General features: G+C 39.1%; 2 protein-coding genes across 2 annotated transcripts in view; one reads left to right on the plus strand and one right to left on the minus strand.

Moving 5' to 3' along the window:
- Positions 1-25,612, plus strand: part of LOC126754624 (uncharacterized) — a 235,957-nt gene that overhangs the window by 176,793 nt on the left and 33,552 nt on the right. The window lies entirely within an intron of this gene.
- LOC126754569 (uncharacterized) lies at positions 8,130-10,543 on the minus strand. Its single transcript, XM_050466663.1, has 2 exons — positions 8,616-10,543; positions 8,130-8,552 (listed from the first exon to the last, which is right to left on the minus strand). Exons 1-2 carry the CDS (start codon positions 9,502-9,504, stop codon positions 8,284-8,286), a joined length of 1,158 nt encoding a protein of 385 aa, XP_050322620.1. The 5' UTR covers positions 9,505-10,543; the 3' UTR covers positions 8,130-8,283.

A 25,612-nucleotide genomic window follows, 5' to 3' on the forward strand; every position in this document is an offset into this window, starting at 1 on the left:
ACACCCCCGGATTGGGTCCCCGCGATCACCGTGCCTTCCTTTCCGGTTCCCCAAGGTTAAGACGTTTCTTTTATTTTTTTTGGATTTTAAAGCAATATTTGAAATCACCCCTTTTTTTTTCCCTTTTATCGGGAAATTAAATTTTTGGGCGCACACCAGCTACTCCCGGTGACACAAAACCTTTAAACCTTTGGAGCTACGCAAACGGCCCGGGCTAAAAACCGGATGTTAGAATAAGGGCGGGGACCCACTCACCCCCTTCCCGGTGATGTTTATGACCCAACCCCCGAAACCCCGCCCCAAAAATTTGACTGGAGACCCATGGGGCGAGGGTTTGTTATTTCGTTTCCCGGACCCCCATTTGTTTACTGGCGTTTGAAAAAACACCGGGCCCACTGGGGCCCTGCTTTCGTGTTTTTGTCTGACGGTCTGACGGCAGGCCCCTGGCAGCAAATGGGTTTTTTCAAACCCAATTTTTTTATTAAATTATCTTTTTTAAAAAATAAATTATCATTTCTTTAAATTTAAGAAAAAGTTAAAAATTTTTTTTTTAAAATTAAAAAAGACTTTTTCCATGGTCGTCATAAAAAAAGGGTCCCCGTCCCAGGCTGTTGTTTACTTATCATAGGGGCGTGGCGGGTGCGCCCGCCACATTCCTGTGGGCATGATTCGCCTTATCCCTTTTGGGGGTCGCATAAAAGAATTTTTTTTTGGCCCCAGTGAATACTTTTGGGCTAAGGCCGGAAAAAGTTAAAGGGTTTAGCCATATGTGGGGGGGATGGGGGCATGTGTAGAAGTTCACGCAAGTGAGGGAAAATTCTCTGCTCATTCACCTTTGGGGAAAACGATTTTTTTCCGGGCCAAGCGGGTCCCACTTGGTCTTTGGGCCGGATCCTCTGGGTTAAAAAATAAAATCCCGTTCGAAGGGAGCCAAAATGGGAAAGGGGAACATCCCCCCCCTAGGGGTTTTTGGGTGGTTTGGGGGCCCCCCAAAAACCCACCCCAAAAAGAAAAAGTAAAAACCAAACCGATGAGAAACTCCTTTTATGACAACCGGGAACGGTAACAACCACGATTTAAGGGGATGTCCGAATTTCCCCCAAATTTGGGGGGGCCCGGGCCCCTGGGTTAAAAGGCCCCGGAAAAAAAAAGGGGAAAACAACCCCCGGCCAGAAATGCGATGGGCGGGAAAAAAAAAGACAGGAGGTCCGGGCATTTTAAAAAAAAATATAAAGGAGGGGCAAGGGTTGGGGTTGTGGTGGGAGAACTCCTCGCCGAGTTTTTGTCCCCTTCACCCGGTGAATGAACGTCTAACCCCAATGGGGGCAAAGCGAGGTTCTTCAAAATATCGCTGATCTCCCCACCCCACGGGTGGGAAAGGGCGATGTGACCAAAAATCCCTTTTTTTTGGGGGTGCTTGGGAACCTAAAAGAGAGATGCCCCCCCACGATGTCAGCACCGTAAGCGGCGACTTTAACGCCAGGTGGGCAGAGAAGGTATAAGGAAGGTTCCACGTCGAAAAGCTGCAATCACAACAGACTGCCGAACGATTTTCTACTCGGCTTGCACTCCTGCTCTCTGAGAGCACTCATCAACAACTCGGTATAAGGGAACTGTGGGACGGCATTTCAAACTCCTTACGTACAGCTGCATCCGAAACCCTTGGTTTTCGGAAAGTGCAAAGGAACAACTGGTACGACGAGGAGTGCCGCGCCGCAGCGGAGAGAAAACAGGCTGCCTACCTCGCAACGTTACGATCGACCACAACACGTGCGGGATGGGATAGATACCGAGAATTGAAGAGGGAAGCGAGACGCATCTGCAGACAGAAAAAGAAAGAGGCCGAAATGCGTGAGTATGAAGAGCTTGATAAGCTGGCCGACAGGGGTAATGCTCGAAAATTCTACGAAAAAATGCGGCGGCTTACAGAAGGTTTCAAGACCGGAGCATACTCTTGTAGAACCCCCAAAGGTGATCTAGTGACCGATGCCCAGAGCATACTTAAATTATGGAGGGAACACTTCTCCAGCCTGCTGAATGGCAGTGAATGCACAACGCCAGGAGAAAGCGAACCCGATTCCCCAATCGATGACGATGGAGCAGACGTTCCATTACCCGACCATGAAGAAGTTCGAATAGCAATTGCCCGCCTAAAGAACAACAAAGCGGAAGGGGCCGACGGATTGCCGGCCGAGCTATTCAAACACGGCGGCGAAGAACTGATAAGGTGCATGCATCAGCTTCTTTGTAAAATATGGTCGGACGAAAGCATGCCCAACGATTGGAATTTAAGTTTGCTATGCCCAATCCATAAAAAAGGAGACCCCACAATCTGCGCCAACTACCGTGGGATTAGCCTCCTCAACATCGCATATAAGGTTCTATCGAGCGTATTGAGTGAAAGATTAAAGCCCACCGTCAACAAACTGATTGGACCTTATCAGTGTGGCTTTAGACCTGGAAAATCAACAACCGACCAGATATTCACCATGCGCCAAATCTTGGAAAAGACCCGTGAAAGGAGAATCGACACACACCACCTCTTCGTCGATTTCAAAGCTGCTTTCGACAGCACGAAAAGGAGCTGCCTCTATGCCGCGATGTCTGAATTTGGTATCCCCGCAAAACTAATACGGCTGTGTAAACTGATGCTGAGCAACACGAAGAGCTCCGTCAGAATCGGGAAGGACCTCTCCGAGCCGTTCGATACCAAACGAGGTTTCAGACAAGGTGATTCCCTATCGTGCGATTTCTTCAACCTGCTTCTGGAGAAAATAGTTCGAGCTGCAGAACTTAGTAGAGAAGGTACCATCTTTTATAAGAGTGTACAGCTGCTGGCGTATGCTGATGATATTGATATCATCGGCCTTAACACCCGCGCCGTTAGTTCTGCTTTCTCCAGACCAGACAAGGAAGCAAAACAAATGGGTCTGGCAGTGAACGAGGGCAAGACGAAATATCTCCTGTCATCAAACAAACAGTCGTCGCACTCGCGACTTGGCACTCACGTCACTGTTGACAGTCATAACTTTGAAGTTGTAGATAATTTCGTCTATTTAGGAACCAGTATTAACACCACCAACAATGTCAGCCTGGAAATCCAACGCAGGATTGCTCTTGCCAACAGGTGCTACTTCGGACTGAGTAGGCAATTGAAAAGTAAAGTCCTCTCTCGACGAACAAAAGCCAAACTCTATAAGTCGCTCATAATTCCCGTCCTGCTATATGGTGCAGAGGCTTGGACGATGTCAACAACTGATGAGTCGACATTGCGAGTTTTCGAGAGAAAAGTTCTGCGAAAGATTTATGGTCCTTTGCGCGTTGGCCACGGCGAATATCGCATTCGATGGAACGATGAGCTGTACGAGATATACGACGACATTGACATAGTTCAGCGAATTAAAAGACAGCGGCTACGCTGGCTAGGTCATGTTGTCCGGATGGACGAAAACACTCCAGCTCTGAAAATATTCGACGCTGTACCCGCCGGGGAAGCAGAGGAAGAGGAAGACCTCCACTCCGTTGGAAGGACCATGTGGAGAAGGACCTGGCTACGCTTGGAATATCCAATTGGCGCCACGTAGCGAAAAGGAGAAACGACTGGCGCGCTGTTGTTAACTCGGCTATAATCGCGTAAGCGGTGTCTACGCCAATTAAGAAGAAGAAGAAGCTAGTCCTTGTAGGCAGATTATCAACCCACACTGATTTAAATACACGTAAAAATACATGTGACTGATTATACCTTCTTACACCAACATTTGTTTTATTTGGCTACATATGTGTAGAATTGTGTTGGTAAATATGTACGAGCTATGCGTGCCACAATGGTGTTGTTTACAAAGTTTTCGGCGGTGGCAGCATTTGAAACAGCTTGAAAAGGTGTTCCCCACAGACGGAGAGAATAAGGTGGAATAAGGATTTGTTGGAGCACTTGCCCACAATTTCCGACACATACAAATAATTTTTAAAACGTTTGTATAAGTATGTGTATGCGAGTTGCTTAAACTACGTACATAAAAGAATTTGTTTGGCATACACAGGCGCTTGCCAACTTAAATTGGCAACATAAATAAATTTATCAGTTTTGAAAACATACAAAAGCATCGATCTTAAGTTGCTTTGCACTGTCGGCGATAAAAAATAAAACAAACAAATAAAACTATGATTGCAGAAAGGTTGCTTGCTGTTGTGGTTGTGTTAAAGTTGTGTCTGCGTGGTGTTATGTGCATTAACAAAAGCCATTTTGGAATAAACTTTTTGGTTTACAAATTATTAAAAAACAATGGGCTAATGTTGTGGGTGCAGACAATTCAAATACTGTTGTGAAGGTTGCCAGCTTTATATTTCAGCGAACATTGCTCTGAAATTTTAAATGCATTATTTGTGAATTTTATTACTTTAACTGCAACTAAAAAATCAATTGAAAAGTCCTCGGTCTGACGCATAGATGGCTCTACTAGACTTTAATCCATATCGTTTTTAGTTACCCGTAACCTTCAAAAGGTTCGTCTCCAAATTTGACTGCTCTCGAAATATTAGTTTATGATATACTAGCTGACCCCGCAGTCGTTGTCCTGCGGGAAATTATATGTTTAGAAATGAAAAAGTTGAATTTATCATTTTACTTTTTTTCAATGTGTCGCAGCTTGATAAACAACATTTTTTGGTTTCTGTTCCGGTGTATAGAAAAGATGGTTTTCCAACTCGTGAGCAGGCCACGTATATCTGGCCGAGTGAAAGACATAGCATTTCCATATGTATACCATACACTATGCGACTATCCTTGTGTCTCAAATGCAATTTTCACTGGAAACTGAATATGTTTGAACTGAAATGGCAAATCGTTAGAACTCAGAGGAATTCGTAGAATCAAGCATTCTGCCCCTTTGTATTCGATAGCTGCGTCACAATCAGTCAGGTTTCATTACACAGTTTAGGCGCATGAAGATTGTGGAACATAATAACGACAGATCCAACTTTGAGACGCAAATGATGCGGTGGCATACCAAGCCTATTCAAAGAATTTAGCAATTCAACGATCGATCAATTTGTATGAGCGCAAGTCTCCCGGAATTTGACTTTCAATCTTCCAGTTTAAGTCAACAGCATCGGTATTTTTGGCAGCAAACATTGCGCGTGGACTTTAGGAATTGTAGTTACGATAATTTGTCCAATGTCCGAATATTCGTGATGAGTTCATCTTTGAGGAATTGGTAAAGGGAAGATGGAATTGATATCAAACCACCGAAAGTATCAACCGGAATTTACCCATTTCCAATCCTTAGCGAATACGATGTAAAATGTCTTCGGCAATGTCATTTTTGTTCTTATTCCATAAATGACGCTAATTTGATGGCTGATCATCGCGAAAAGTGTGCGAACTTCATTCCAGTGATTATCATGTTCCAGCAATTGTAATTGTAATTGTATGTATAATATCAAGATATTTCCGAATAGAGCAAGTTCTCGCAAACGGTTCACTGACGAAAGTTGAGAAAAAAACTCGTAAATGTTAATTTTGTTGCTGGGGGTGTTTTCTTTGTCTGTACTGTATTCTCTGTGTTGAAATAGTCTATTTGGTCATTCTCCAAGTTAACTGCGAGACGCACAACAGTCGGAAAACGTTCATGAATCGCAAAAGTAAATATCATACAAAGCGCTTTATTGCATTTCACGTATCGACCGTATCGTTCAAGATCAGTAACCGCCATGTTGCTTCCTTTGGTGACGTATTTACACACGCATTTTATCGATTACAAATTGCAATACGCAACATTGACATGACTTTTGAAAGTGAATTAGACAATCGTGGCGAATATGGTACGATCCATATGTTGTCGACTTCGATATGTTGTTAACTTCGATATTCACGCCTCTAAATTGAATGCTAAATGTTCTGCCATTGTCATCTGGTGAGCGACGCTGATACATTGGATATCCATCATTTCTAGTTTGTGTTTCCGAAAGAAAAGCACCTGGATAGTGTTTCGTACATTTATTGTCAGACATATATACGTATAATTCTGCTTCTATCTCTGGATCAGGAATTTCCGCAGAAATGATTTCATCAATTTGATTTGGTGTAACCACCATCCACCATCCAAAGAAGAATATGTGCGTGCGGCAAACCTCTCTTTTGCCACTCAACAGAGTACATCCAGCATCTAACAGCACCACATATACGTTGCTTTAAGATAAAGTTTACAAAACATCGCAACTGTTGTTTGAAAAGTCGTGCTCTGACATCGTTGCGATTGCTTGCAGATTGCCCGCGATCCATAATTTCATTCGTATGTCATCGCATCCTGGGAATACTCGGTCATGTGCCATGGGCTGTCAATATACATACTTATGTTGATGCCAAAACGAACGCGACCTCTTCGTGGCATCGTAACAAATTTCAATCTGTAATTGAGCACTTTGTGTGAAACACACTTAACGTTTTCACGGAATAAATTTTAATAATTTTTTTTTGAATAACCGGAATAAAGAAAGCAAACGACATATTTGACAATTGAAAAACAAAAGGAAAAAAGTTGAAAAAAAAAGTTTTGTATGAAAAAAAGTTATTTTTTTGGAATTGTCCAACTTTCTGACGTTTCCTCACGAAAAGCTTACGGTTTTTTTTATTCCTAAACTTTCCTCGATCCACAGCGAACAACCTCTGAAAATTTCATCAAGATTGGTTCAGCTGTTCTCGAGTATTAGCGTTACTAACAGCATTCATTCGTTTGTATGGGAAAAAGAAAAGGCGATCACGTTGAAATAACATTTTTTTGCGATTCTGGAAGTGTTTGCATAAATATTGGAATTTTATTTGTTAAAATCTTGTTCAACAGTGCATTTTCGTCTTCTGTAAAAATAATACTTTCATGTGTTGACCGTTGGTTACCGCGTCGTGCGAAAGAGCGCAAGAACTTCACCAATATACTTTTTGAAAAGGATTGTATTGCATCTTTACATTTTCGTCTTTTTGACAAGGAATTTTTTTAGATCATCAAAACTTTGAATTTTTTAGTGTGTAATTAAAACAAACATTTTAACATTTCAAGTAAAAATTTTATTAAGTACAACCCAATTTTCACAAAGCATTGAATATATTGAGTAGAGTGGTCAGTGCTCTCTGGTGAGTGTAAGTTTGTATTATTAGAAAACTTTCCACGGCATAAAATACAGAAGTAAAATAACGAAAGTAGGTTTTATATAGAGTTGCCAGAGTTTTGCTCATGTTCCAAGTTTTGTATCTACTTGTTAAGTGAAACATTTTTAAATAACGACTTGAGGAAGGGGATTTCCCAATTTAATTTTGAAAAATGAATTAAGATATATTTAATACTTTCTTATAAAAGAGACAAATATAGGTTCAAATTTAAATACATGTATATATGCAAAATAGCTTGCGAATACTTTAAACGTGGATACATACATACATATATAGATGAACAGGTGTGATAGTGTTTACATACACCATTTCATTGCCTTAAGCCTCCTTCCTCCATCCAACTTGGTGCCAAATAACATCCATTTTAGACATCTAAAAATCTGTGTAATTTGCTTAAGAGCAAATATATACAGAACATGGATTCAAACTCATACTCGTACATACAAATGTTTACTTTTATACTCTAAACAGGGTATGTAAAGTGTGTCATGAAGTTTATAACACCCAGAACAAACTGTCGTAGACCCTCTAAAACATTTACTATATGTATAGAGATAATCAGCATTATGAGCTGAGTTGATATATTCGCAAATGGTTTCCTCCTTTCGCACACGTCTCCAAGAAACTGTTTATTTGCAGGAACCACCGATCTAGGATTACACAAACTGAACGATCAAAGCTTAGTTCCTATATGACAACTGACAAGACATCGTCACGGAATTTGACAATAATTCCCTTAAGAATAATTCTAAAATATGTATCGATGGCTTAATATAGAAAAGGCGTATCTACACTTTTCGTTACTTTTCAGGAGAAGGAAAAAACTGAATAAAACCTTAAAAACTTAAGATGCAAAAAACATTTCTATTGCAATTTTTATTCAAAACAGGTAACAAATTCAATTGTGGTATAATTTTGTTATTATTTTTAATTTCTTTGAAGTTATTTGAGATAGGGCTTTATGTTATTATTTTTCTTGAAAATAAATTTAAGTTAGGGCTTTTTGTCGTAAGTTAAAATTAGGACAAACTTATATAATAATTCATGTTTGAAGTAAAATAAATATATAATTAAAACTAAAATATATATTTCAAGGCAGATGTTATTATACTGTAAACAAATTAGGTTTTATAAGGTAAATTATCATAAAAACTGTGGCAATCTGCTTGAAGAAATTTTTTTAGATCTTGCAAATGGTCCCACTTTTTTTTAGATATGGCTATTTTCTCTTTATAAAGACAATCGGGGGACACATTTTCAATCGGAAACCTCGATCTCTGTGGGAGTAACTGATATTCATCCGTTACATTTGTTTTAAAATAAATTGATCCTGACGAGTCATACGCCAAGGCTCGAAGCATGCTTACTGTATGATCTCCAATGCCCCTGCCTGCAATTTTAAAAAAACTTAAGTATATATATCTAAAGAGTTGTTTCAGTGTGCAATATTCACCTGGTCGTATTGATGTGTATATCTTTGAAATATTTTCGAAATTTAAAAAATAATCATAACGCAAATGGTGCGCTTGTAGAGGTGCTGGAACTTTTCTAGATTCCTTAATGAGTTGAACAAATTGAGACGGCAAGTTTATTTGTTTTTTATTTATTTTTCTCTCTATAAGGGAATGCGATGCATCACATTCCATTTGCGTATGACCACTTATTAAAAACTTCTGTTCAATTGTTATTTCGCTTTCCTTTGAAAAATTCAACAAGGCGTTAGACAAAACAGTATTACGATTTTGGTGAAAGCAACCATCCGAGTAAATAATAATGTGATGGGTTTCAGGCGATCGAGCATGGAAATACCTTAAGTGCTTAATAATACATGTAGCAAAAACGGAAGAGACTAAATTTCCAACTGTTTCGTTCCACACATAATTATCTGATTCATGCGTTACAATATTATAGACAGTAAAGTTATGTAGTTGAAGCTTCATTTTATAATATGCAGCACTCGCGTTTAGTTGAGGCACTAATTTAACTGCTTGCACATCCATACAGAATACTGCACATAGTCCGGATTCAGCATTTTTGATATCGTTTTGCTTTTCTGCACGCATTTTTCCGATTTCTTCTCTATGTTTTTCGTATAGCTCATCGGAAACATTATTAACTTTATGTGATACGCATAAATTGCACTGATCTTTTCTTGGCTTAAAAATATAATAATTTAATTCCTTTATTAATTGCGTAAATATTGGGTACGACAATTTTAGGCGTCCATTTTCTTTTTCGGATTCACACTCGTTGACATAAAGCTTGTAAATCTCTTGATATGAGGAAAAATCCGATTCGAAGTAAAACTTTTTGCTATCTTTTCGACAATAATGTGACTCCATTTTTGGCAACTCCTCTAGCCATTTTTTTAGAAAGTCACGTCGGTTTTTCTTGCGCTGACCTATAACTGATGACCGCTTAGCATTTTTGCGCAAAATTAAAGCTTTATCGGGACTCCATTGAGTACCGTGTTTACCGGCGCTGCTAATCCAATTTCAAACCATCTTTTCCTTTACTCCTAGGGTTGAATAAAACATTTCACGGCACAGTTGTAATCGTTTTGAATTATGACTCAAGAAATATGATATGGACTGATTCCGTCTCGAATTTTCAGAGGTTTTCCTTTTTGTTTCATAAAAGCTTGTAAGACCTGCAACATACTGCCTCTTTTGCTCCCAGGACATCTCCCAAAACAAACTAAAAATTTCTTTTCGCGTGGACTCATTAAACGTCGAACACTTTCTCATCGCACTTTTTACACAAAATCGTGATGAACATGGCTCTCCTAATTGCCTAGAAGGTTTTTGACAAAGTTCTTTTTTTGATATACCCAAATATTCCACGCCTTCCATTCTTTTTCTTTTATTTACATTTTGTTTCCATTCGGATTTGTTAGCAGTATTTTTCCTTTTTGGAACACCATCTGAATCAGAATTTTCTTTTGCACAATTCATGTTATTAAAACTTTCAATCAAAAAACTGTTTCCAACACAAAAACGTTAATTGAACTGACACAAAAAACAAAAACGTACCGACGAACGGAACGTAGCACAGAAAATATGCTTATGCTAGACAAACTCGGGGAAATCCCGTTTTCTTTTAAAGTAAATACAAAAGCAAAACAATAAGAATAAGAATAGATACAAAATGTAGTGCAATTTCTGTTGTGGCTTTGATTGTATGTCTATTTTAAATTCAACTTTAAATGACTTAGGGCTTTTTCCTTTCAAAAAAAACTTCGAATGAGTTAGGGCTTTTTTTTATACGACTATAAATCCGTTATTTACGATCATAGCCCACTAATTTTTTAAGGGGAGGAGTATTTGACAGTGGTCTACCAGAATACATTAAAAACGCGATTTCGAAAAAAATGTAGATACGCCTTTTATATATTAAGCCAACGGTATATGGAAAAAATTTGTTGATTAGATCAATACAGCTGAAACTGAAACAAACTGAACTAACAAAATCGAGCTCTTGTTAAGAAAACTTTTTATTTGAGGAGACCTCTTCACAAAATATGACATGGATTATTCTAAGGCAAAGCCACAAGCTGCGAAGAAATTGCTTACATGGTATCATTATGACTTATAGCTGCTGTACAAACTGAACGATCAAAAGCAAGACCTAATATGGAAAACTTTTTTTTTTCATAAATTATTTTTACGAAATTTTGCATATATTGTTATCCAAGAACTACGAAAAATTGTTCAGACCGAAGCACTTAGCATGTAGCTATCTTACGAACCGATGGAAAACTTTTTATTTGTGAAGGGTGATTTTTTTATAGATTCGGTGACAACAGAAGCTAACGTGTTTTGCGAATTTTATTACCAAAATCTCTTAATACTGAAACAAATCTTTAGCTGCCTTCCCAACTATAAATTCGTTTTTGCAGCTCTTGCGCATTTTGCAGATACTTTATATGGATTAAATTTCAAATGCACAAATACACACTAACACAGATGTATAAGCGTAACGGCTCATTTCTGGTTGAATGGCTACGTAAATAATTCAGCGCACAAAACCGTATTTTTTTCCTTCAGCGGATCGCTACGTTTTCATACATGTGGTTTCAACAAGATCGCAACAATGTTCGAGAACAATTCATCTAACGAGCCACCAAGTATTTATAGTTTTGTTCACATAACGGTTGTTTGTAAGTCCTAAAACTAAAAGAGTCAGATATAGAGTTATATATACTAAAGTGATCAGGGTGACGAGTAGAGTTGAAATCCGGATGTCTGTCTGTCCGTCCGTCTGTGCAGATACCGTCCGTCCGTCAGATGTATGCAAGCTGTAGCAGGGAAAAAATGAGGCAAAACCTCCTTCAGCGGAGGAGTAAAAATGTTGAGATATCATAATGAAACAGATATAAGGTTATATATGTGATCACGACGTATTCTGTCCGTCCGTCCGTCCGTGGCAAGCCTTGAGTAAAAATTGAAGAAGGTTAAGTTCGAAGATGGGCAAAATCGGCTCACTGCCACGCCCACAAAATGGCGGAAACCGAAAACCTATAAAGTGTCATAACTAAGCCATAAATAAAGATATTAAAGTGAAATTTGGCACAAAGGATCGCATTAGGGAGTGGCATATTTGGACGTAATTTTTTTTTGGAAAAGTGGGCGTGGCCCTGCCCCTACTAAGTTTTTTGTACATATCTTGGAAACTACTATAGCTATGTCAACCAAAGTCTACAAAGTCGTTTCCTTCAGGCATTTCCATATACAGTTCAAAACTGGAAGAAATCGGATAATAACCACGCCCACCTCCCATACAAAGGTTATGTTGAAAATCACTAAAAGTGCGTTAACCGACTAACAAAAAACGTCAGAAACACTAAATTTTACGGAAGAAGTGGCAGAAGGAAGCTGCACCCAGCCTTTTTTTAAAAATTGAAAATGGGCGTGGCGCCGCCCACTTATGGACCAAGAACCATATCTCAGGAGCTACTAGACCGATTTAAATGAAATTCGGTATATAATATTTTCTTAACACCCTGATAACATGTACGAAATATGGGTGAAATCGGTTCACAACCACGCCTTCTTCCAATATAAAGCTATTTTGAATTCCATCTGATGCCTTCTCTGTATAATACGAGTATAAACATTAGGAACCAATGATGATAGCGGAATAAAACTTTACAAAAATACGGTATTTGAAAAATATGTAAATGACGTATTATGAAATCTCGATTATCACTTTACCATGCGAGAGTATAAAATGTTCGGTGACACCCGAACTTAGCCCTTCCTTACTTGTTTCTTTTTATTTTTTGAAAAGTTGAAATAAATGTTGTCATATATTAAAATCTTCTGCTTGTGTTGGTGTGTGTGCGTAAGTACATATGTATGTACGTATGCATTAATTGGTGTCAAGTATGCGCTCAAGTGAGCAGAAGCAGTGGGGACCTAAGCAACTGCGTGTTTGCGTTTGTGAGTGTGTACGTGCGTGCGAGCGCTGAATGTGCTTTGTTTAGTGAGCTGTCAGCAACATTTTTGAAAATGGATTATGATGATTGCAAACACGCAGATACCGTTTATGTAAATGTGGCCACACACACGCACACTCACTTCTTCCATATACTATATAATATGCATATGTGTGTTTGTATGTGTGCATTCAATGTTGCTGCAAATGCAGTGCAGCAATTGAAGTGCGAAAATCTGTAGTTGTTGCCATTACATTCATTTTAACGTTTCCAGCGATAATCATATGCCATACGTGCTAGCTCTCTTCCTCTCTCCGGCTCTTCTAAGTTGTGTGACAACTCAGTTAATTTAACGTGTGAAGCTTCTTTTCGACACCTATTAGCTGAGGTGGGTGTATGTGCATATATGTTTATGTATGTGCCTGACTATGACACTATTTAGTTGGATTTGGTTTAATTAGCTGGCGAGTATTCGATTTTCGATGGCGTCGTGTTGATACTTATATCCCTTACCAATGCTGACAAAATCAGTTATTTTGAAAGCTTAGTTAATTTTTGTCCGCTGTTTTGCATCAATGTGTTTCAATTCGCCTTCGATTTTTTGTTCCGAAATTGCTCACTTTCAACCAAAAACAGCGTCGCGTATATATTGCACTTAGCCTGCCCCACTGGATCTTAAGTGGTCACGAATCATAGGTTTATGCTTGTGCAAGAGCGAAAAAAGCGCGCCAAGTTAAGTCGAATGCGACTGTATTTCCCCTACCAGGCCCTTTTTGAATTTTTTTCGTTTCCAAAACTGAAGAGGCACATGAAAGGACGACGGAACGCTACGATTGAGGAAATAAAAACTGCTTTCAAAGAGGAGCTAAACAAGATCATAAAAAAATACTTTTTTAAGCACTTTGTGGATTAAAAAACAAACGCTGGCAGAAATGCGATATACGAATCTGGGGATGATAATTTCAAAGGGGGGAAAATAGATATTCATTATTAAATAAACTTTCAGTATTCTAGTACATAGAATTTGAGTGACATACATATTTTTATTAGAGCCAACTACATGATCCCACTTTTCAATTGAGAAAGAAGCCTTAGAGTAAACCGAAAAAGTCAACATCTACGTGGACAGCCAAGCTGCAACCAACGCTTTGACCTCGTTTCGGATATCGGCCAAAAATGTCTCGGAAAGCAAGGCAGCAGAGGAGAGTGACTTAAGCTGTACAGGGTTCCAGGTCGCAAAGGCATCGAGAGCAATTGCTAAGAGTGGTGTATGGCACACACATGAAAACGTGATCACCATTACATCATGTATTATCTATACGACGATCTGGACAAAAGTATGACAAGGGAAATCAAAACGCGATGGAAAGATTTATCTGAGTACAAAACTGCAAAAGTCATTTGAAAAACGGTAGTTCGGAAATATACAAGTACCAGCAGGAACGGTACTCTATAGAAAGAGCTGTAAGAACATGATTGTAATACTCACTGGTCATAGTCTGCTGGTGCCACACGCCTATAGAATGGGGCTGACAAATCGAGAAAACTACAAGAAATTTTCAGGGAAAAAATGAAGCATATTTTGTGCACTTGTCCTGTATTGGCAAAGGCTACGCTTTAATCCTTTGGGGGACCTACAGTATGCGACACGTGAGACCACAGATTTTATTGCAATTCGCGTCAAACGCAGGCTTCTTAAAAGATAACTTCTTCTCATGGACTTCGTAACGAGCCTATATCTGGTATCGCAAAGAACCAAAACTGATCCATCTCTGGCTCATTAGCCTACCGGACTAACCTAACCTATATGTTATGACAAATTTTTATTTAAAAGCATCGAAAAACGATTTTTATTAGGCCGATTATAAAATAAAAAGGTAGTATTAGCGTAAACCTTATTAATTTGTTGTAAAATTGTTCTTTATGTTTGTCATTCATCAACTAGTTTTTCCTAGACCGAAAGTAACTATCTAGCTTATAATAAGCTTCAAATTGTCTTGATATAAAATTATGTGTTTGCCTGTGTAAAGTTTTATGTGTGTAAAAGGTGATATATGCAATCTCTCTCATCATAATGAAGCAATATGAATATTCCGTTTACTATTCAGTGTAACTTCTCAACATTTCGCACATTTTTCTGGCGGATAGGGGTTTTAAATTGTAGAAATACCCTTAAAAGAACGAAATTTATTAAAATATTCTGTTATGGATATGGTAGCTCATCGAAATATGTTATAATAGCAAAACTACCGAGTGTGTTTTTCACTACATTACACCTCTCAACCTCAGAAAAGGGAAAAGTGTTTTCGAAAACTATTGCAGACATGGTTCAGATTCAATATAGAGTTAGTTGAAGAAAAAAATTATGTGGCTACCACAGGTTAAGTTTCCGTGGATCTATTGCTTATTCCATAAAATCATATCATATATTTTCCTTATAAAAACGTGTTTGAGCTTGGATTAAGCATCTAAATTATAAAATTGTGATCTTTATAAATTTCCGTTGCCAACCAATTTCTCAAATCTTTCTTTTAACTCGTAGCCGTTGAACTCAAACTCCAAATTGTCTAAAGCAAATTACGACGAGTGTTAGCTACCCGCGAAATCAAGCCAAATAAAACTCAGGTACGGATATAACAGAAAACGAAGCGTGGAAATAAAAGCGGCAAAACAAAGCACATAAATGAAGTGAGCGTGAAAATATCAACGGTAAAATGCAAGCACATAGACATACACACTCTTGAGGAGAGACAAAAATTTTAAATACGCAATTTGATTCCATACAATTCAAAATTTAATTAAAGGGCAAAGTGTCGGATAAAAATTTCACTACGCAAGGGGAGTGATAGAAACCAGAAATATATTTTCGTGTTGTCTGGTATTGGGTTAATGGGGTCTGTCCATACGTGCGTGCTCTTGTATGCAAATTTATATACTCTGAACCATATATGTATGTGCATCTAGACATGTGCGCTTTTAATACGCATATTTTAGCAGCCATAGCTTTAGTTTGTCATTGTTTTCCTTTCGTGCGGTACACTGTGAAAATTTCTTTCATACATATGCCGAAATATTGCGGCTATTGGTGTCATAAATATATATACCGTTCATATTGGGTAGCCGAAAAAGTCTTTTCGTATTTTTTCAATAGATGTCGTTGCAGTCGTATATCTCCAGTGCTACCAATCGCATTGTATCATACCATATAGTGTTGGAAAGGTGAGATTTTAAGCTGTATTTAACCAGAAAAAAATTAAATTCAGGAAAGTTGAAAAAAAGATACAGCTGTTCAAAAATGAGTGAAAATAATGAAGAAATTCGATATATCTTGAAATTTAAGAAAATTGAATGAAACTTTGAAAAATGTTTGGTTTTCAGGGTAAGGTTTTGAAATGCCATGTACATACAATCAAAATTGCACTTAATATTTTTGCTACAAAAACTGTTAAAACGGCTTATCAGCTATAAGTATTTTGGATTTGCTATTGAGGAGAGGAATAAAAGGTGGATGCCAAAAATATGCTGTTATAGTTGTCCCAGAATTTCAAAAGGTTGTGAATACAAGTCAAAGCCCGGGTCCCACTATCGGCGCAAGTAGCACAATTTGTAACGATTTTTATTGGTCTATATCGGCGCAAAATGCCAAAACAAAATTGAGTCAATTTTTAGCAGTCACAATATCGGCGCATATTGTGTCATTTTTTATCGGCACATATCGGCGTTAAATATTCTGCTACGATACACTGTTGTGCTCAATCAGCTGTTTGCAGTAAAAGTTTTTATTTATTTTAAAACATGGATTATTTGAAGAAGAAAAAAGTTGCAGTTGCTCTGCTTACCATTGCAACATTAAAGCTGAAAAAGAAAAATCAAAAACGTAAAACAAATCCTAAAAAACGTAGTATCTGGGTGAGAAATTGGCTGGAAAGAAGAAATAATAATGGTGCAAATTAAACGACTTTACGTGAATTTCTAGAAGTTGATAATCAAAAGTTTCTTTTTAAAAATTACGTGCGAATGAACGAAAACAATTTTAATAAGTTACTGCAGCTAATTTCCCCACTGATTAAAAAAAGAGATACATGTTTTCGTGAAGCTATTCCAGCAAGTCATCGTTTGGTCTGCACTCTCCGCTTTTTGGCCACGGGCGACAGCTACAAAAGTCTTTTAGCTTTTTCCGTATTGCCCCAAACACTATCTCAAAATTTGTTCCTGAAGTTTGTGATGCGATTTACAGTCAACTTTGAAATACTTACCTAAAGGTAGGAACACATGCTTTACCAAATCCATATGTATATTTTTCATATTTCCCCTTATTTAGATACCTTCAACAAAAGAAGAATGGGCTGAAGTTGCTTCGAAATTCGATTTATTATGGAACTTTCCTAACTGCATAGGAGCAGTTGACGGCAAGCATGTGGTCATGATCGCACCAGCAAAATCAGGAAGTACATACGTTTTACAACTACAAAGGAACTCACAGCATAGTGCTTATGGTAGTTGTTGATGCCAGTTATAAATATTTGTATATTGACGTCGGCTGCAACGGGCGTATTTCAGATGGTGGTGTTTTCAGTAAATGTTCTCTGCAACATGCCCTCGATACGGATTCTCTAAATTTATCACCTCCTCGTCATTTATTAGGTCGTGAAATGAATGTACCTTTTGTTTTAGTGGCAGACGATGCATTTAAAATGCAAAATTATTTGATGAAGCCGTATCCTGGTCGCATTTTATCTGGTAGCAAACGTATTTTTAACTATAGGTTATCAAGGGCTAGGAGAGTAGTCGAGAACGCATTTGAAATCATGATGAAGCGCTTCGAAATCTTTTCACGACCAATAAAGCTGAATCCAAATAAAACAACGAGAGTGACGTTAGCATGTTGCGCATTACACAATTTTTTAATGACAAAAAATATAAGTTATGCTACTGGATTGGTAGATAGCTGCACTGAGGATGGAAATAATATTGAAGGTGCACGCGTTAATACTATTTCCATACCTACTACCTTTGAAAGCGCCACAGGGGATATATCAATTTCCTACATAAGCAACGAAGCAAAAACTATCCGTGAAGAATTTGAAAACTATTTCATGTCACCAGACGGCGAATTGCCATGGCTGTATAAATTTATATAACAAAGCAGACACTTAACAGAATATATGAACTTTTCATAATCTTTAAATAAATTGTATTTATTTGTATTTATAAATCGACATATTATGATAAATTTTCCTCATCTTGTTGCAAGACATCATTCATAGCTACTTGAATTAATTCCGCGTGAAGTTTATTTGCTGCTCTTTTATTTATTTTTGATAGTTCTCGCATTTGCAGTGCAAGATACATGCCCACTCCATGCCAGTGGTCTTCTTCTTTCTTTAAAAATTGTATTGCACTCTCCATTGCATCTGTTGTCACTGATTCATCAGATACAGAGGGTTTGGATTTTGTGTCACTTCGGGCAGCTGTTGGTGGTGGCGTTACATCTGCATCCACATCTAGTGTTGAGACGGACGAACTACTCTTGCAGCGATCATGCAAACAGTAGAATTGCATAGCTGACCAAAACGGTCAATGTGGCAAAGCTTTACCGGCCGCTTGGCTGGATTTAGTTGTAATTTTTTCTTTACATTTGAAAATGCCGTTTTTATATTCGCCCATTTTGCTTTGCTTCCGTCAACTTCTTGGGTTGGAAATTTCTCCGCGATGTTATTCCAAGCTTTATCTCTTTTGGCGCGATCTTTATATTCTGGGCAAGAATATTCCCAAATACAATAGTGCATTTCAATGGCCTGTATCAAATTCGTTGTGCTTTCATTTGTCCATGATGACACTATTTGTGGTTTTTTTCGTCTTTTTGTTTTGCTGGGTGTGGAAGAAATGGTTTCGTCAATCACATTGTCCATAATACCTTCAAAAACTTCGTCGTCTGAATTCATTTCTAAAAATTATTAATTAATTACTTCATATAATAATGCATTTTAATTTTATTGCATGCAACTTACCGAACATATGTTTTATTTATATATGTTTGCAACCAGTAGAGATGTCGAAGATCGATTATTCAAAGACCTTCGACTCGATCTTTTTGTCTATTTTGTTTTTTCGATTGGAATCGAGAATCAATCCAAAAATCATGACGATTAATGTGGATTTTTTTCAACTTTAAAATTTAAAAATTATTGATAAAGATTTTTCAAATTAATACTTAAAAATTTGCTGAGAAATATTGAGATATTGGTGTTGATTGGAGAAATTTTTTCAACTTTCGAATTTAAAGATTATTGAAAAAAATTTTCAAATTAATACTTAAAAATTTGCTGTAAAGAGATATTGGTGGTGATTGGCGTATTCGATCGGTGCTCAAGTGCCCGATAAAAATCTGCGCATTTTTCAATTTTTATTGCTCTTTATTAAACATTATAGCGTTCACATTATCGGCGCAACTGGGTCGATTTTGGTTGTGCATTGTAGGCCCAATATCGGCCATGATTGTCGCATTTCATAATATTTAATGCGGTCGCATTATCGGTACATGAAATACGCCGAAAATTGGTACCTTGCGCCGATAGTGGGACCCGGGCTTAAGCCTTTTATAATACCAGAACTAGAAATGAACACTCTTCTGTCTTACCGCCTCAATTTAATATTCTCTCTACTGGGACATCTTTATATTGATCATGGACAAGGAAGGTGCAGACTTCTAATATCTCAAAACAAAGTTTCCTCATATATGTAAGTTATGAAAAATTTAACGAAGGAGTAGGTTTGCAGATGAGCGAGGTTATAACAGATGCCTTTATTTTATCAGGAATACGAAAGCTGTAAACATCTGACACATCATTCCAGAGCTTCTATCTGCTTATAAAGATTTAGGATGTTATTACCATCACAAAACATTTTACTAGTATTTTTAAAGCTGCTAATGATTTTTCAACATTTTAGAATTTTTGTTAGTTTAGTAATATCTTTTTTTATTAATGAGGCTTTGTATTGGAAGTACATATATGTTATGTCCATTTGCACGTTATATACCGGACTTAGAGTACAAAATATGACAAAAACATGCATTAAAATAATATGGCGACAAGAAAATCCTAACTTTTACTTTAATACAAAAAAATTTGTTTTTTATTTGTTTGAGACTTTTCTAGTATAAAAGTACTATATATAAACATTTAATTCTTCTTCTTCTTAATTGGCGTAGAAACCGCTTAAGTGATTATAGCCGAGTTAACAACAGCGCGCCAGTCGTTTCTTCTTTTCGCTACGTGGCGCCAATTGGATATTCCAAGCGAAGCCAGGTCCTTCTCCACTTAGTCCTTCCAACGGACTGGAGGTCTTCCTCTTCCTCTGCTTCCCCCGGCGGGTATTCCGTCGAATACTTTTAGAGCTGGAGTTTTTTCATCCATCCGGACAACATGACCTAGCCAGCGTAGCCGCTGTCTTTTAATGTAAATAAATCTTTCGCAGAACTTTTCTCTCGAAAACTCGCAACGTCGACTCATCCGTTGTTGACATCGTCCAAGACTCTGCACCATACAGCAGGACGGGAATTATGAGTGACTTATAGAGTTTGGTTTTTGTTTGTCGAGAGAGGACTTTGCTTCTCAATTGCCTAGTCAGTCCGAAGTAGCACCTGTTGGCGGATTTCTAGGCTGACATTGTTGGTGGTGTTTACGCTGGTTCCAAGATAGACGAAATTATCTACGACTTCAAAGTTATGCCTGTCAACAGTGACGTGAGAGCCAAGTCGCGAATGCGACGACTGTTTGTTTGATGACAGGAGATATTACGTTTTTCCCTCGTTCACTGCCAGACCCATTTTCTGTGCTTCCTTGTCCAGCCTGGAGAAAGCAAAACTAACGGCGCGGGTGTTGAGGCCGATGATATCAATATCATCGGCATACGCCAACAGCTGTACACTCTTATAGAAGATGGTACCTTCTCTATTTAGTTCTGCGGCTCGAACTATTTTCTCCAAAAGCAGGTTGAAAAAGTCGCACGATAGGGAATCGCCTTGTCTGAAACCTCGTTTGGTATCGAACGGCTCGGAGAGGTCCTTCCCGATCCTGACGGAGCTTTTGGTGTTACTCAACGTCAGCTTACACAGACGTATTAGTTTTGCAGGGATACCAAATTCAGACATCGCGGCATAAAGGCAGCTCCTTTTCGTGCTGTCGAAAGCAGCTTTGAAATCGACGAAGAGGTGGTGTGTGTCGATTCTCCTTTCACGGGTCTTTTCCAAGATTTGGCGCATGATGAATATCTGGTCGGTTGTTGATTTGCCAGGTCTAAAGCCACACTGATAAGGTCCAATCAGTTTGTTGACGGTGGGCTTTAAGCTTTCACACAATACGCTCGATAGAACCTTATATGCGATGTTGAGGAGGCTAATCCCACGGTAGTTGGCGCAGATTGTGGGGTCTCCTTTTTTATGGATTGGGCATAGCACACTTAAATTCCAATCGTTGGGCATGCTTTCGTCCGACCATATTTTACAAAGAAGCTGATGCATGCACCTTATCAGTTCTTCGCCGCCGTGTTTGAATAGCTCGGCCGGCAATCCGTCGTCCCCTGCCGCTTTGTTGTTCTTCAGGCGGGCAATTGCTATTCGAACTTCTTCATGGTCGGGTAATGGAACGTCTGCTCCATCGTCATCGATTGGGGAATCTGGTTCTCCTTCTCCTGGTGTTGTGCGTTCACTGCCATTCAACAGGCTGGAGAAGTGTTCCCTCCATAATTTAAGTATGCTCTGGTCATCAGTGACTAGATCACCTTTGGGGGTTCTACAGGAATACGCTCCGGTCTTGAAACCTTCCGTAAGCCGCCGCATTTTTTCGTAGAATTTTCGAGCATTACCCCTGTCGGCCAGCTTATCAAGCTCTTCATACTCACGCATTTCAGCCTCTTTCTTCTTCTGTCTGCAAATGCGTCTCGCTTCCCTCTTCAGCTCTCGGTATCTATCCCATCCCGCACGTGTAGTGGTCGATCGTAACGTTGCGAGGTAGGCAGCCTGTTTTCTCTCCGCTGCGACACGGCACTCCTCGTCGTACCAGCTGTTCTTTTGCACTTTCCGAAAACCAATGGTTTCGGTTGCAGCTGTACGTAAGGAGTTTGAAAAGCCGTCCACAGTTCCCTTATACCGAGTTATTGACGAGTGCTCTCAGAGAGCAGGAGTGCAAGCCGAGTAGAAAATCGTTCGGCTATCTGTTGTGATTGCAGCTTCTCGACGTCAAACCTTCCTTTTGTTTGTTGGCCTCCTTTTTTTGCTGCACAGAGGCGGGTGCGAATCTTAGCTGCAACAAGATAATGGTCCGAGTCGATGTTAGGACCTCGGGGCGCACGCACATCTAAAACACTGGAGACGTGTCTTCCGTCTATCACAACATGATCGATCTGGTTGGTAGTTTTTCGATCCCGAGACAACCAGGTAGCTTGATGAATCTTCTTATGCTTGAATCTGGTACTACAGATAACCATATTTCGGGCCCCGGCGAAGTCGATCAGCCTCAACCCATTTGGGGATGTTTCCTCGTGGAGGCTGAATTTACCGACCGTAGTGCCAAAGATACCTTCTTTGCCCACCCTGGCGTTAAAGTCGCCAAGCACGATTTTGACATCGTGGCGGGGGCAGCTCTCATAAGTTCGCTCCAAGCACTCATAAAAGGCATCTTTGGTCACATCGTCCTTCTCTTCCGTCGGGGCGTGGGCGCCAATCAGCGATATGTTGAAGAACCTCGCTTTGATGCGGATTGTGGCTAGACGTTCATTCACCGGAGTGAATGATAGTACTCGGCGACGGAGTCTCTCTCCCACCACGAATCCTACACCAAACTTGCGCTCCTTTATATAGCCACTGTAGTAAATGTCACAAGGACCTACTCGTCTCTGTCCTCGTCCCGTCCATCGCATTTCTTGGACGGCGGTGACTTCAGCCTTTGTTTTTACGAAGACATCGAGCAGCTGGGCAGCGGCACCTTCCCAATTAAGGTTCCGGACATTCCAGGTGCATGCCCTCAATTCGTAGTCCTTATTTCGCTTGCCATGGTCGTCATCAAAAGGGGGGTCTCTCATCCGAGGCTGGTTATAGCTCTTCACTGGGGGTGTTTTTTTACGTGGCGGGTCCCAAGCCCAGCGCACAACCCTTGTAGGGAATGTTTCGCCTTCTCACTTTAGCTCGCCTTCGAACGGATGTTCTTAGGCTGCCCAGAGGATACTTGGTCAAAGACCGGAAGTAGTGAGCTGCTTGAGCCATGTGTAAAAGAAGCCACTCCCAAGTGAATGGCGATCAGAGAACTTTCCTCACTTGCGTGAACTTCTACACATGAATCCATCCTCCAACATTTAATTATGATTGATTTTTACTTACTCTTCCCAAGTATGGTGTTATGTTCGACAAAGACTATTAACTATTTATTATTATTTTAAATTGTTGACATTTGACAACAATTTAATGAAAACTCTTTTCTTTACAACTATTCTCTATTTATATATTCTGAATGTCACTTTTTGCATGCCTTTAATTCGCAGAAAAATAAGGTTTTTCCCAATTTGATCCATAGTCTGCGACTACTTTGATTTTTTGTTTCAAAAATAATTTAGAATATTTTTAAAACTATCTAAAAAACTTTCTCCGAAATTATTTAAAAATTAAAAATCGTTATTTTCTGTCTTTTAAATGACAAAGCAGAAGATGCAATATAATTTATGCTCATAATTACTACAGAAAACGCACTATCTCACTTTGTTATTGATATTTCTGTCGTCTAAATCAAAAACACAAGCCATTGATTTTGAAATTGAATTTATGCTAAGTTTTATTGTTCCCAATAACTGTGCTCATTGCATTATTGATATTTCTGTATATTAAAACCATAAAAAAATTATTTTGCGATATAGTTTGTGCTCAGTTTTCATGTTCTCATTTCATTATTGATATTTCTGGATACTAAGTCAGACAGCAAAAGTAATTAATTTTGCGATATAATTATTGCTCCTAGGAAACTGTAGGCATTGCTTTGTTGGTATATCTGTATACTAAGTCAGATAGAAGAAGTAATTCAGAAGCCATATGTTTAGACAAAATTCTACAAAAGACTATATAGAAAGACAGAGAACTCATCAACCGCACTCTTCAAAACACTGGCATAGACCTATACAAATTATCACTATATTTGTCGTGTGAATGATAAACATCTCATCTATCGGGTGATTTTTTAAGAGCTTGATAACTTTTTTTAAAAAAAAAACGCATAAAATTTGCAAAATCTCATCGGTTCTTTATTTGAAACGTTAGATTGGTTCATGACATTTACTTTTTGAAGATAATTTCATTTAAATGTTGACCGCGGCTGCGTCTTAGGTGGCCCATTCGGAAAGTCCCATTTTGGGCAACTTTTTCGAGCATTTCGGCCGGAATAGCCCGAATTTCTTCGGAAATGTTGTCTTCCAAAGCTGGAATAGTTGCTGGCTTATTTCTGTAGACTTTAGACTTGACGTAGCCCCAGAAAAAATAGTCTAAAGGCGTTAAATCGCATGATCTTGGTGGCCAACTTACGGGTCCATTTCTTGAGATGAATTGTTCTCCGAAGTTTTCCCTCAAAATGGCCATAGAATCGCGAGCTGTGTGGCATGTAGCGCCATCTTGTTGAAACCACATGTCAACCAAGTTCAGTTCTTCCATTTTGGCAACAAAAAGTTTGTTAGCATCGAACGATAGCGATCGCCATTCACCGTAACGTTGCGTCCAACAGCATCTTTGAAAAATACGGTCCAATGATTCCACCAGCGTACAAACCACACCAAACAGTGCATTTTTCGGGATGCATGGGCAGTTCTTGAACGGCTTCTGGTTGCTCTTCACCCCAAATGCGGCAATTTTGCTTATTTACGTAGCCATTCAACCAGAAATGAGCCTCATCGCTGAACAAAATTTGTCGAGAAAAAAGCGGATTTTCTGCCAACTTTTCTAGGGCCCATTCACTGAAAATTCGACGTTGTGGCAGATCGTTCGGCTTCAGTTCTTGCACGAGCTGTATTTTATACGGTTTTACACCAAGATCTTTGCGTAAAATCTTCCATGTGGTCGAATAACACAAACCCAATTGCTGCGAACGGCGACGAATCGACATTTCACGGTCTTCAGCCACACTCTCAGAAACAGACGCAATATTCTCTTCTGTACGCACTGTACGCATTCGTGTGGTTGGTTTAATGTCCAATAAAGTAAACTGAGTGCGAAACTTGGTCACAATCGCATTAATTGTTTGCTCACTTGGTCGATTATGTAGACCATAAATCGGACGTAAAGCGCGAAACACATTTCGAACCGAACACTGATTTTGGTAATAAAATTCAATGATTTGCAAGCGTTGCTCGTTAGTAAGTCTATTCATGATGAAATGTCAAAGCATACTGAGCATCTTTCTCTTTGACACCATGTCTGAAATCCCACGTGATCTGTCAAATACTAATGTATGAAAATCCTAACCTCAAAAAAAATCACCCGATAGTTCGCTGTGGATTTGGTGGGGGAGAGAGTGTTATGTTTACCTATGAACACATGCCATCGATCATCAGCGTACGAGGTTATGGAAACTCTCTCTGGTGGCTGTGGTAGTTTCGAGGTATAGAAGTTAAACAATAGCGGGGAGAAGCGGGGAGAGCGGCAGAAACAGGGCGGTTTTTGGTTAAGGCCACGAACTGAGCGTTTTTGACATTGAGTGCTGTGGTGGTACTTTGCACTTTTCGGAATCCATGCTGGTGGTTTGCTAGGTGCTGAGTTTGAGGCCTTCACTCAGCACCTAGTGTCTTCATTACTGGAGAAAGTAAAGTTATCGGACGATAGCACTAACATTTGTGGGCGGTTTTCCCAGGCTTCAGTAGTGGGATCACTATTCCAACTTTCCACACATCGGGTATTTGAAGAGTGGTTAGCGACAGGTTGAGGACGTTGGTGAAATAGCTTACTCCCGTCGAGCGTATATACTTTAGCATAAGCATGT

This window comes from Bactrocera neohumeralis, chromosome 4 (genome assembly GCF_024586455.1).
Source record: "Bactrocera neohumeralis isolate Rockhampton chromosome 4, APGP_CSIRO_Bneo_wtdbg2-racon-allhic-juicebox.fasta_v2, whole genome shotgun sequence".
NCBI classification, from domain to species: Eukaryota; Metazoa; Arthropoda; class Insecta; order Diptera; family Tephritidae; genus Bactrocera; species Bactrocera neohumeralis.

What these genes read in the sequence shown, in the direction of transcription:
- LOC126754569 (XM_050466663.1), bottom strand. Translation starts at nt 9,504, where the DNA reads ATGGAGTCACATTATTGTCGAAAAGATAGCAAAAAGTTTTACTTCGAA. An exon ending in ATACACATCAATACGACCAG is followed by an intron (nt 8,553 to 8,615) that starts GTGAATATTGCA and finishes TTAAAATTGCAG; the next exon opens with GCAGGGGCATTGGAGATCAT.